Below are 13,673 nucleotides of genomic sequence, written 5' to 3' on the forward strand. Positions count from 1 at the left end.
GTAGTAGAGGATATGGATAGCCATTTTGTTGCTATGGAAATGGTCTTTTGTTTTATTACAAAGGGTGGTGTTCTCATTAGAGATAAGGACTAGTATTTTAATCATAAATAGGTCTGCTTTTGTCGACGTGTGGTGGTTAACTTTGAACCAGTGCCCTCGATTCTGACATCTTTGCGACCGCAGCATGGACAAAGAACCCAGTACCAGTAGGACTACATTTCCCAGCCTACGTGGCGCAGGGCACGCTCGTGATGTCACAATAAGTATATATGGCTTCAGAGCAGAATTCCTTACTCCATTGTTACATTGTAACAAGCCGGGGCAGGGGCGAGGGGGAGAGGGACGTCATTTTGCCGGACAATTCGCAACATTTTGGACACCAAAATCATAGGCGCATAACCCAATTTCACACTCGACGAACGGCTGGCTAAAATCGAGCTGACCAGAAGCCGCTCCGGTGAAAAAAAAAAGGATAAACGAGCGCAGATATCGGCGGATTCTCCATTGCAAAGCATTTTAAAGATTCCGACCAGGAAGATAAGACATTCGGGCAGTTCTGAGATTCGCATCGGAAGCAATAAACTGCAACTAACCTGTTTGACGTCCCTCTGTTCCTCCGTCTGCCCTTTGGTTTAAATAGAATAGATAGGCATGCGGTGTTTAAATAGAACTTGCACTAACGATCTCTACCTTTTCTTGCTTTTCTAAATCTGGTAGTGAGTAGAACAATGAGCATGAAGCCTAAGTAGCCTGGTCAGCTCTGCAATAGTGTTGCAAAGTGACAATCACACAAGCTTTGATTCAAGTCACTTTGGGTCACCATTTGTTCGGTCCGCTGTTGTACAGTAGGCTACAGTAGGCAACGTTGCACGGTTTAGGGTGGACGTTTTTGGCAGAAAGAAGAAGCATCTAAAACCAACAGGGCGTTCCAAGCTTCATGTGCAGCTCGCATTGGGAAACAACGAGCAGCAGCGAGTCGGTTGGAATCAGGGTTCCTAGATCTGCCTCAGGTAAGAACTAAGAAGGTTTAGTGTTTCATTAACTGGGCACTTTGCCATTGTGAAAATGGAAATGACCTGGTGTTCTGGAGGGGGAGGGAAGCAGAACCCAACCTCCCCCAACTGTTGTCAGTTGCAGCATCCTGAAAGCTTTATTACTGCACGCAATTAATTGGTTTTCTGGGTGTTAGTATTTATCTGTGTACAAATGTAACCAAATGGTCCCCGCAAGGATTACACGTGTACACTCAGAGCTACAGTACAAATGAATAGATCAGTAGATGATCAACACTGAGTATTTTACTGTGATTTTACTTTGTTTATTATGATTAGTTCATAACCTCATACCATTCAGATTACAGCTCCATAACTCATAATGGTAGGCTACTCACAATATTCCTATATTGGCCCAGCATTTCTAGCAATTGGCACTGTAAGGAAAGTATTACTGGGGCTCTAGTCTGGGTGATCTCCTATGCAGTAATATAATTATAGAGTATATACAATAGAACATGGCTGTCACATCCAAATCAACTAAAGAAGACAGCTTGTATTGCCCAAACCACCATTCTGGCCTGGTTTGACCCCTGCTTACTGATGTAATTGGTCAGACTTGCCTTCTGCTTTCAAAACACTCCACCACTGAGGTCCCCTGTGCAGTTTTGAGCCAAAAATAAGAACAAAATACCAAACTACAGAGATTATAGTTGCTTCAAGGCTGTTCATACGAAAACCCTGCTTGTCTAGTTGCCATGGTGACGTTTCCAGACTTGATGATTTCAGAGCGGGGATTTCATGTGAGACGGGGGAGAGACTGAGGCAAGGCAGTGATGAGGCAGGAATACAGATGAAAAGAAGAGAGAGAGGGCCCAGAGCTGGTGGCACCTTTTCAATGGAATTGAAGAATTGACATTTCCTATTAGATACAGTCCAATGCAATCATCCTGCACTATTCTTTGGGGGCAAACCAATGAGAAGTGTTAAGCCCGAATTATACTTCGTCGGATGATGGTGTTGCTTGCCGTATGACAATAACGGATCTACAAGCTCACAGAGCGTCACGGATAGATCTGCTATTTTATGACAACATCATACGACGGAGCATAAATTAGGCATAGGATGGTTTGTGTTTGTAAAAACAAAAAACAGCACTATGAATGTCAAAATGTGTGAATACAAGTCAGCCATGTTGATTTATTTGACTCCGTACTCATCCCATTATCTAGTTAGTACATGCACCCGATTTCATATGCAGAACACTGGCATGTGTCCAAAGGCTTTGTCTCACAGGATGTCTCACACTGCTGTCCTCTGCTTCAGACACCAAGCTTCCATGGAGGCAGGTCCGTCCCTCAGCCTCAAACGAAGATATGAGGAGGTGGACAACAGCTCTCCGTTCTCGACGCCCAAGGATTCCGACGATGACATCTCCAGCAGTGATAGTGCAGACAGCTGTGATAGCCTCAACCCCCCTTCCAGCACTACCTTCACACGTAAGGGTCAAAATAATACAGCAGACACACACACACACACACACACACACACACACACACACACACACACACACACACACACACACACACACACACACACACACACACACACACACACACACACACACACACAGTCACTGTCTCACAGACACACACAGACAGACAGTCACTGTCACACACACACACACACACACACACACACACACACACACACACACACACACACACACACACACACACACACACACACACACACACACACACACACACACACACAGTCACAGCACAGTCACTGTCTCTCTCACACACACACACACACACACACACACACACACACACACACACACACACACACACACACACACACACACACACACACTGTCACACACACACAGTCACTGTCTCACACACACACACACACACACACACACACACACACACACACACACACACACACACACACACACACGAAAGCATTAAATCGGCCACTGAACGCGAGTCACAGCTCAACCTAGCCATTTGTGACACAGGTAAAAAATGAAATCACTCATTTTCTTTTTAAATCTTTTGTTTGTTTGTAGATCAGCTTTAAATGAAGAATCCAGTAAATATAACAAACCGCAGTTTCAGGATCACTGAACACATAATACATCATTTGTCCTTAAGCTAAGCTCTGTGTTAGTGCTGTGAGATAACAGACATGTTATGTGACATAACAGATCATTGACAGGCTTTTTCTAAGCTTCTTGAGTTGACTTAATGTTAAAATAAATATATCTTCTTAGCTATTTTCAGATTTAAATGTATGGCACATCATTCGAAAGCTTACAAGGTGTACTTTCATAATCTGTAAAAAACGGAAGTGTGTCCTACATGAGACACATTATACCATATGCTGTCACATTTATAGAGTCTCCCAAAACATTACTTTTTATGACTCAGTCATTACATGGCAACCCTTTAATCTCTCCCCACTCTGTTTTGCCCTTGTCCAGCGACGTCCATCCTCAGACAGCACAAGCTGTCGCCTGGAGGGAAGCGGGTGCGTTTCGATGTTGTGACCGTTTACTACTTCCCCCGGCGGCAAGGCTTCACCAGTGTGCCCAGCCAAGGGGGCAGTTCCCTGGGCATGGCCCGCCACCACTCCTACATCAGACACTACACGCTGGGCGAATTCGCCCGCGAGCAGGAGACCAGTCACCGGCACACTCTGCGTCAGCACCTGCGGCAAGAGAAGCTCAATGCCCGCAAGATGAAGGTATAGTATACAAGTGACCGTATAATACGGTCACTCGTTTCACTCCAGAGGATGGCATCTGCACAGAAAAATCCTAAGTGTTCATTAATTTACCTCTGAAAATCCGTCCGGATTTTACTGTGTCAATAATATAGATGCAGTAATAATGATTGATGAATCATAACTTCAGCTCAAAACTCGTTTCACTGTCTGACTCTCCCATGTGCTCTCTTCAACCTATCACACAGCTGACACGCAACGGTACAGTGGAGTGCGCCCAGGCAGACCTGCTGACACTGGACGACGTGTCAGACGAGGACCTGGACGTGGAAGGGGTGGAGGTGGATGATTGTTTTTTCCTCCAGCCCCTGCCCACCAAGCGGCGCCGCGCCCTCTTGCGAGCCTCTGGCATTGCGCGCATCGATGCCCGCGAGAAGGCGGAGCTCCGAGCCATCCGGCTCTCACGAGAGGAGTGTGGCTGCGACTGCCGCTTCTACTGTGACCCTCGGCACTGTGGCTGCAGCCAGGCTGGCATCAAATGCCAGGTAAAGAATGTTACTTTTTGTGTCTGCGTGTGTGTGCATGTAGAAAAGAAAGAGCCATTGATTCAGCACAGTTCAATTAATGTCACCTTGCTGAGGAGGGTTTTAGGATCATGTTGCCTCACTTCACCTAATTATGTAATTGCTTCCTTTGCCGTTATTAATCCACCGTCTGTGCTCTTCTCCCACTCGTCTCGTCTGTATCAGCTCCTTTTTTATCTCTGTATGTTTTCTTTACCACTATACATTATGCTACAATACAAGACAACGGTCTTCCGTCTTCACCTAACAGTAGCCACCTGCTGTCAGAAATAATTTTAATCAGCATCAGTTTGCTGCTGTGCAAATATTAACTATAATGACTTTGTCACATCTGTGTGCTTTGAATACAAATTTTGATGACAATAAACATAAGACTAACCAGCCATCACCTAAAAATATCCAGGTTGAATCAACAGCTTATACCTCTTACAACCGAGGATCTGGATGAACTACAAAGGGAAAGGAACATATTTTCTTCATAGAATAAACGTTTTTGATGAGCATCATTGACATCCTTGTTTTGGCATGCAATCGTATTGATATTTAGAGAGGTTCATGTGCTCAGTGGAGCGTATACTGTATCTCTGCTAGGAAGTGTGGCCAATCTATGATGTCATCTATGTTGTATCTATAATTATATAACTATATATTTGGACAAGGTTTCAGCCTGATACCACTGCCATTCCTTCCATTATAAAATTAATAAAGCTAAATAGTGAAAGAAAAATATGTGTGGACTGGAGGTAGTTGCCTACTGGCAAGAAATGTGGCGCTGATCAGTTCAGTGGTTTGCAAGATTAGCCGTGGACAAACAAGCAAACGGGCAAAAACATAACCTCCCCTTTGCCTTTGACCTGGCGGAGATAATGAATGAAATAACACACAAGAGTGCTATGCTGTGACATGCTGGCTCTGGTGTGTGCTGAGGTTGTAGGTTCAAGGCCAAAGGCTCTTACACTCTTTTTTACTTACCGTAAATAAAATTGAAATGCAAGCTGTATTTTCACATTTGCTTGTTTGGTCAGGTGGATCGGATGTCCTTCCCATGCGGCTGTTCTAGGGATGGCTGTGGCAACTCTGCGGGCCGCATTGAATTCAACCCTCTACGCGTGAGAACCCACTACCTGCACACCATCATGAAGCTGGACCTGGAGGAGAGGAGGCTGCTGGGACAGGCAAACGGGGAACGGTACACCGAGTCCGACCTTATCTCTTCCCCGTCTTCCACGTGTCCCCCGTCCCCCGAGGTGTCCCCGGCAGCCGGCCTGGACCCTGAGCTGGAGGCCGTGGCGGGGGTTCAGGAACTCCTGGCAGAGCAGGACATCCTGGAGCGCGAGAACGAGACGGCCGTGTTGCACCTGCAGAGCGCCGAGGAGCGGGAGAGGAGGCAGAGGGAGGAGGCCGACCTGGGGCAGCGGGCGCTGTGTCTCCTGCCCGGCGCCTTGGGAGTGGGGCTACCGGAGCAGGACGGGATGGAAGCGGTGGAGCAGGTTCTTCTGCAGGGGCCGTTCCCCACGGGAGCCACGGTGCTCTGCATTGCCGACAACCAGGAGGAGAGCCCCCCTGACCTCCTCAAAGACTCCACCTCCCTGCTGTACTACCAGGTCGGCCCCATGGAGTCGGGGCCCTTTGAGTCTCTACCCGGGGAGGAGAAGGACGAAGACGTGAAGGAGAAAGAAGATGGTGGTGGGGAGGCACGTGTGGCGGACAGGGGACAGGAAGGTGACGGGTGGGACGGCGAGCATGGAGACATCACCTGCAGGCAGGACTTGGGAAATGCTTCGCTCGCTGTAATCGGATGCGAGAAAGAAATGGAGGATAGGCCCCCGCCTCAGCACAGCCTCTCTGAGGAGCAGTGCCAAGGGGATGCCTACTTGGCCACGGGGGGAGACATCTACCTACTACCTACCGAGGTTTAGCGCCAGCCCCTCCGCAGATGTTTTGCACAATAGCTTCGTCTAAGCTAAGAATAACAATTCACGTTTCATGATTTTGTCACTGCTATCGTCGAGAGTTGTGTTACAGGCTGGAATCGTTTAGTAGTGAGTAGTGAGTCATTGAGTTTTTGTAAAAATGAGCTTGAGCATTAAGTATGTGAAGGAGGGGGGATTCTGAAAGCACCCACAGATCTCTCCCCAGAATTAACATGGATGCAGTTACACAAGGAAACCCTCTTGTTCGAATGGGAGCAGCAATCATGGCCTTATTGGGGGAAAGAGCCTTTGTGTGTAGGAGTCACTTTGTAACTGAGAAGTACAGCAAGTAGAGCTTTGTTAATTCCCAGTGCTAAAGAAAATGGCAGTGCGAGCTCTAACATAAGCCTTCTGTGCAGTGATGTATAAGATATCTACACTACAACACCACTGTGTGTGACAAGCTGTCGTGTCGTTCACTACATGCTGTTTAACTCTCCATTACAGCAGCAACATGTAATATTACAACATTACACTGCAGTCTTTCAAGCCAAATTAAGGCCACTGATAGTATCCCCCTATGAGAATAGACTTAGCAATCCTGGAAATACTTGTTTTTTCGTGTACTGTATATGCATTTGCAACGGGCAAGCCAGAGCCAAGGTAGCTGCTTATATCATGGGTACGCACATTGTGAATGGAGGCTCCAGCGTGTTCAAACAGGACATAAAGGATGAACCAGCTAGCAGCAGCAGACTTGGATTGGCCGTAGCTGTTCCTTATGCCTGATGGTTGATTGTGCGCTGGTGTCTCAAACCGAAAATTGCAGATCTACAAGCTCACAACGCGTGGTGATGCATGAACCTATATCAGGCTTTAGGTTCACCTTGGACTGCTGCACGCAAATGTGTTTTTATTTATCAAAACAACAAGTTTACCCATTATAGTGACTATTGCAAAGCTTATATTACACTTATTTCAATATGTGTCTTTTGTCATTGCCTTTGGTTTGAACAAGCATAAGCCTAATTTACTCCACAGTAGCCTAAAATAACTGATTTTCAAGTGAAATATTTTCTAAAATCATTTATTTTAGGCAAGCGACACCGTCTCTGGAGTATAAATTATGCTTTAGACCTTGTGGTGTTTTTTTTATTTTTTTATGAAAACATGATTTCTTTTTTCTGGCTCGCATTGAGATTGTCAAGCAACACATAGTCAATCTTACCATGTAAAGCCTGATTTATGCTTTGGCGGAAAAGCGTTGTACTATGACAATAATAGCGTATTTTCAATGACAATACGTTATGTTTGTTTTATGCTGAAAGGACAGAATAGATCATCCCATGATCCTTGTATCTTCACCTCATTTAATGGCCTGTACTGTAAGAAAGAGATTATTCTGAATCATGTCAGATTTCACATTAAGAAAATAGCATTTTAGGAGCCAACAGAAATGACAGCCTGTGCTGTTAGTTATACAAAATGATGTGATGTTACTAATTTATGGAACAAACTATGACAACAATCTGCATTTGTATTTGTTATGTTTAATCTGTGTGTGTGTGTGTGTGTGTGTGTGTGTGTGTGTGTGTGTGTGTGTGTGTGTGTGTGTGTGTGTGTGTGTGTGTGTGTGTGTGTGTGTGTGTGTGTGTGTGTGTGTGTGTGTGTGTGTGTGTGTGTGTGTGTGTGTGTGTGTCTGCGTCTGCGTCTGCGTCTGTAAATGTGTGTGTGGTGCATGTAAAGCACATATGGATGGGAGACAAGGACAGTAGGCGATACATCGGTAAAGAATAGATATTTTATTTCACGAAAGGTGCTGTTATAGATTTACAATTTTGCCCTTTTTTTTCTTCTTCCGCCATCATGAGAAATGAATTTCAAAGAATTGTTTCTTGATGGCTGATATAAGAATTAAATGTATTTGAGAGCCTATGGCAGAAATTTGAAAGCTGTTGCACTGCAAATCATTAATGGTGATTATGGAATGAAGTGTTTTGTCATTTGAATATGTAAATGCAATTCTATAACATTTCTTGTCTTTAAATGTCTTTTTATGCTATGTCTAATTAATATGTAAGTGTGCCGACACTTCTTACACAAAATCAGTCCTTTGTTGAGCTGCTTGTGTGGCCGTTGCTTTGAGTAACGGTTTGCCTGGCACAGGATGTGGTACTGTGTATGAGATGTTTGATGTATTTTTTGTTTTGTTTGCCTTTTTATTGTCTTAATATAACCATGCTTAAGAGTTGCACCAAGGCAGTGGTTTCAAACCTAATTTGATGATACGTTCATCGACTAGATTTTAAGACAATGGTGTCTTAGAACTATTGTGAGGCTGAGGATGTGTGGCGTTTGTTTGACATGCCTTGACAAAGTACCATCCTTGAAGTAATGGTAATTACAAATGCCTGTTGTTGGGTCTTTGTCCTTGGTTTTCCAGTAATAGAAAAAGGTTTGGGACCTCTGCATCAAATGAACTCCAATACACTACGTGATTGTGCGTTTGTCTGTGTGTGAGAGCGGTGTATGATTGTTTAAAAGACTGATGAATTTAGACTTAATCTAAACGCTGTGAGAACTACTCTCATGCTAACCAATGCCTAACGTGGACAGAAAGGATTTTTGTTTTTTTAATACAAAAATGAAAAATAAAATACTCATTTAAAAAAAGATTTATGTTGTTGGCTATTATATATGTCACAAACTATAGTTTTGAAGATTTAAGGCCTTAAGTTGTATTTAGCAATGTGTATATATATATATATATATATATACACATACATACATATATATATATATACACATACATACATATATATATATATACACATACATACATACATACATATTCTACATACATACACACTGTACATATTTATAATGTACAACAATATTTATATCTACCACTTAATTAAGCAGCTCCCATTTTGTGAAACAAATGTGTTGGTTATACTGTTGCATTATAATGGTAGAGAGATCTTTCAGGTTCGTCTTTAGCTGAACACTGACAGGTGAGGAAAAATAACAGAATGAAAAGCCTTTGTTGTCTAACTGAGACACTGAGTCATGACAGTGAATCATAATGTATGTCTGGTTGAAAAACGGTTTGACCACTAGATGGCAGTATAGATTTGCCTGGTGCACCTTAGACCTTAGGCTCAATTCAGCTGCCTGTCTGCATAATTGTTACCTACAACTCCGCCATGAGAATAAGTCTGGTGACGCGAGGTTAACAACTTGTCCTCTATCTGTGTGTATATACAACTGAGTTTGGCCTGGAGTCTGTTCAGTTTCAATTCAGGATTAAATTGTCCATGAAAGAAGCAGATTGTCCACATAAAGTGGGGCTTAACAAGAGGGGGTTTGTGAAGCCTTGAGTCCCATCCAAAGGCCTTTATATTACTGAGATGTTAATATAGCCCACTCCAACAGACCACATAGTTATGCCTCATTTCTTTATTATTTATTAAAATGTATTTAGTTACATAGCTAAACATGCTGAGAAAAGAACATTATTTATCTGATGTTCCGAACAGTACACCAAAACTCCCAGTCCCTAGAGCTAATCAAATAGCATTGCCTTATATCTTTCAAGTTTCATGGTGCCTCACTTTACTGTAGGCATAACGACTGGGTGGGGAAGACGTCACGTTTTGCTCTTGTCTCTGGAAGTGCTGAGGTCTGAAGTGGGCAGAGACACTTTTTATTTTCTTTGCCTGATGCTAAACTAATAATCAATAGAGACTAGTCACCTGACAGGTGCATACATGCTGGTACTACTGGCCATGTGCTTTGTACTACTGTTTTAATCCATGCATATGATAATTGCAGTTTCAGTAGCCTATGCTAAACTTGACCACACCTGAAATGTACTGACCAGTGCTCTGGCTCAGCTTGTCAAACACCTAGCCTGGTAAACCCCACTCCCTCCGGAAATCTCATTTGCATCTGACAGATGAATGGGATTTGTACAAGAACCAGGATTCAAAGTGAAATACCACTTTCAGGGAACATTCTAGAGGAGGTAGTGTTACCACGACTGACTGGACAATTCCTATCTTGATGAGCAGAGTGTTTGTAGCATTATTCAGAGACAAAAACAACTTCCAATTAGGCTCTTTCAGGATTGTATTTGTCCTGAGTGTTGTGACATCTTATTGTCCTATCATGAAGCCACAGCTTCTGTAAATCCTATATGCAGGAGATGATGGAGAGAAGCAAATAAAGGAATTTCCTGTTTGTAAAACGTGTGGCGTGCACAGACATTTTGAGGGGTCAAGGGCACCTTGTGCGGCGTGCGGAACCGCCGGCTGCCCTAGTAGTGTGATGTTTATTACAGGCACATCTTGTACGTCGTAATTGCATATGTATTTGTTTCAATAGCCATATGCTGTCTGATACAGATGTGTAAACTAAAAAAATAAAAAAGTTTTGGTAGCACTTGCTATGCATCCTATGTGTATAATGCATCATGAACATACTTATAAGGCATTATAATCTTCTCATAACCCTGTATAATCAGATTTATAAGAGCTCATAAATACTCATAATGCTTTATTACCATAACCATAACACATTATAAGGCATTTTATAATGACTTATAAGTATCAAGTGTTATAATACTTCACAATTGCTGCCAAACGGGTAACAATTTCTATGCATCCCAAATTATTTCTCATAGTTATAATCCATTATAATCAATTGATAATGCTTTATTATCACTGTTATAATGTGTCATAATTATTATAATGCATTATTATAATGCATTATACTACGATTATAAGTTATTATAAGCGGTCATTTGTTACTTTATGATCATTTGATGAGGCTTTATTATCACGTTTATAATGCCTTATTATCACTTATAAGGCATTATACTGTGATTATAAGTTATTATAAAGTGAACATTTGTAACATTATGATCATTTTATAAGATGTTATTATTACATTTTTATCGCCTTTAAATCACTGTAATAATGCATTATAATTACTGTTATAATGCATTACACTATGATCATAAGTTATTATAAGTGGCCATTTGTTACTTTAAGATCATTTAATAATGCTGTATAAAATGCCTTATACTCACTGTCATAACGCATTTTATTCACTGTTATAATGCCTTATTATCACTTATAATGCACTATAACTGTGATTATAATGCATTATAGCAGAGCATTATCAATTGATTATAATGGATTATAATTATGATAATTAATTTTGGGTTGCATAGCAAGTTTTACAAAGTGGGGAGCAATTATGAAGTATTATAATACTTGACATTATAAGTAATTATAACATGTTGTATAATGTGTTATGATTGCATTATACGTTGTTATGAATATGTATAACTGTAATCATCACATGTTATAAGCATAATACAATCCATTTATACTTGAACTTATAAGTCATTATAATAAGCTTTATAATGTGTTATGGTTATGGTTATAAAGCATTATGATTATTTATAAGCTCTTATAAATGTGATTATAACGGATTATGATCAGCATTACAATGCCTTATAAGTATGTATATAATGCGTTATACCAGCCTGATCTCCAGAGATCTCCGTAACATTGCACGGATCCAGTGCACTTCATTCCGTGGATAGTCACCTAGAAACCCCGAAATTGCGTGCATATGTACGGCGAGTCCCACGGTGGGCGTAACCAGTCGCAAGCAGCAGGGACGTGCAGAAGGATTTGGAGAGGCAGGGGCTGGAATTTCTCAAGGGCACCTATTGGACTTTACGAACAATTACCATACTTGTAGGCCCAAAAACCCGAAACAGTATCATAACGTGCTTAATGTCCTCAAAGTCACGCACTCAACAAGCTTTGAACTGAGCAGATTGGACCTTCTGTTCCAGAGATAATGGCCAAAACAACTTGAAAACGGCCACTTTCGCCGGTTTTCGATCGCGATTTTCGATTGAGTTTTGGTCATTTGTCGCCCGTTTTTCTTTAATAACACAGGCTAGGAAGGTCGTACGGCGACAAACTAGATACCTGAGGAAAGTTCACTTTGAGCTGCATCCAACACATCCACTGACATTTCCGTCAGCTTTACCGATAGGCCGCAAGGGGCAGTTGAAATATATTTTTGGGTAAAAAAAAAAAAAAAAAAAAAAATTGTCTGGAGAGGGCACTTTTTTTGCCGACGGGTAAAAGGGCAGGGGCTGAAGCCCCCTTTCATCTCTATGTGTGCACGTGCATGGCAAGCAGTCCCCACAACAAAATTTACGATTCTGTGCCTATCGGTACATAACTCAAACGGCGCTGAGTAGGCACAGGCGAACGTCACACCGTTCAGGACGGCAACTCGGTCGCCTTAGCTCCCTCGGTGGTCCTTCACGGGGTGACAGTTCGCCTGTGACTGCGCGCCTCCGTCATGGTTTAGTCACAATGGGGGAGATGCGAGGCGGCTATGCACGGAATTTCGGGGTTTTCCGTGTCTATTCACGGAATTTCAAAAACGTCAAAAACGTTCAAAGAGAACGTTTCCTCTGGAGATCGGGTTGGTTATACACATGGGATGCATAGCAAGTGCTACCAAAGTTTTTTTTTCTTCCAAAAGGGCACTTCTGGTCCAGAGGGCAAAGGGCAGGTGCTCTAGCACCACCTAGAGTCTATCTGTGCACGTGCCTACATTCAGTGCATCATCCACACTGTAATCTCTAATCTGGCTCTGAAGAACCTAGGCCTAGGCCTGCATACATGACTGACATCATAGAGCTTCAAAACATCACAAAACCTCAACAGGGTCTGAGGTTTTCTGAGGAACTCAAACTCTTCTGTCCGGAATGTCAACAGTCAGTGTGGGTCTTCATTCAGAAAAACACACCAACCACATTTTCAGACCTATTGATGAAGCTACACTGGATAAAGAAATTGATGTCCAGAAATCACTGAAGCCTTTAGAGGAGAAAGGTATTTAATTAATTTGAAACAAAATGTGACCAAACAGCAGAACACGTTAAGGTCCAGACCGGGCACACTGAGAGGCAGTTTAAGAAGCTTCATCAGTTTCTAAAAGGAGAAGATGAGGCCAGCACCACTGGGATGAAGAGCAGCAGAATAGTCCATTTTGACAAAGGAGAATATTGACGGTCTGGGCACCTGGGCAACCTTACCTTCAGAATCTGGGACTAGATGAAGAATACTGTCTCCTACACTCCTACGATTCTGAATGCATCATGTCTGAGATGTAGAGTGTGAGATGTGGAGAATTAAGACAGCAGCAGCCTGACAATGCTGAGAGGTTTGACTAAGTTTGCCCTGGGTTCTGAAGGCTTTTACTCTGGGACTCACATCTGGGATGTTGAGGTTGGAGACAAAACACGCTGGACACTGGGTGTGTTTAGTCTTTTCAAACAGAAGGGGTCAATTCTGGAGAATAGGGTAAATACATAGCATGCTCCACTGATCTCTCAGTGAAGCAGAAGC

At 42.6% G+C, this 13,673-nt stretch overlaps 1 protein-coding gene across 1 annotated transcript; it reads left to right on the forward strand.

The window, feature by feature from the left end:
- Positions 1-322: 322 nt before the first annotated feature.
- On the forward strand, positions 323-8,890 carry csrnp2 (cysteine-serine-rich nuclear protein 2). Its single transcript, XM_080444854.1, has 5 exons — positions 323-1,010; positions 2,319-2,491; positions 3,487-3,749; positions 3,977-4,273; positions 5,338-8,890. The coding sequence occupies exons 2-5, from the start codon at positions 2,332-2,334 to the stop codon at positions 6,229-6,231; spliced, it is 1,614 nt and encodes a 537-aa protein (XP_080300980.1). The 5' UTR covers positions 323-1,010; positions 2,319-2,331; the 3' UTR covers positions 6,232-8,890.
- The last annotated feature ends 4,783 nt before the right edge of the window (positions 8,891-13,673 follow it).

The sequence above is a fragment of the Gymnoscopelus braueri genome (genome assembly GCF_963280865.1).
Source record: "Gymnoscopelus braueri genome assembly, chromosome: 12".
In the NCBI taxonomy this organism is placed as follows: Eukaryota; Metazoa; Chordata; class Actinopteri; order Myctophiformes; family Myctophidae; genus Gymnoscopelus; species Gymnoscopelus braueri.

Excerpts from the sequence above, each read along its gene's own strand:
- csrnp2 (XM_080444854.1), top strand. The coding sequence starts at position 2,332 with ATGGAGGCAGGTCCGTCCCTCAGCCTCAAACGAAGATATGAGGAGGTG. Across the intron at positions 2,492-3,486 it reads TTCCAGCACTACCTTCACAC|CGACGTCCATCCTCAGACAG; the intron begins GTAAGGGTCAAA and ends GCCCTTGTCCAG. Across the intron at positions 3,750-3,976 it reads TCAATGCCCGCAAGATGAAG|CTGACACGCAACGGTACAGT; the intron begins GTATAGTATACA and ends CCTATCACACAG.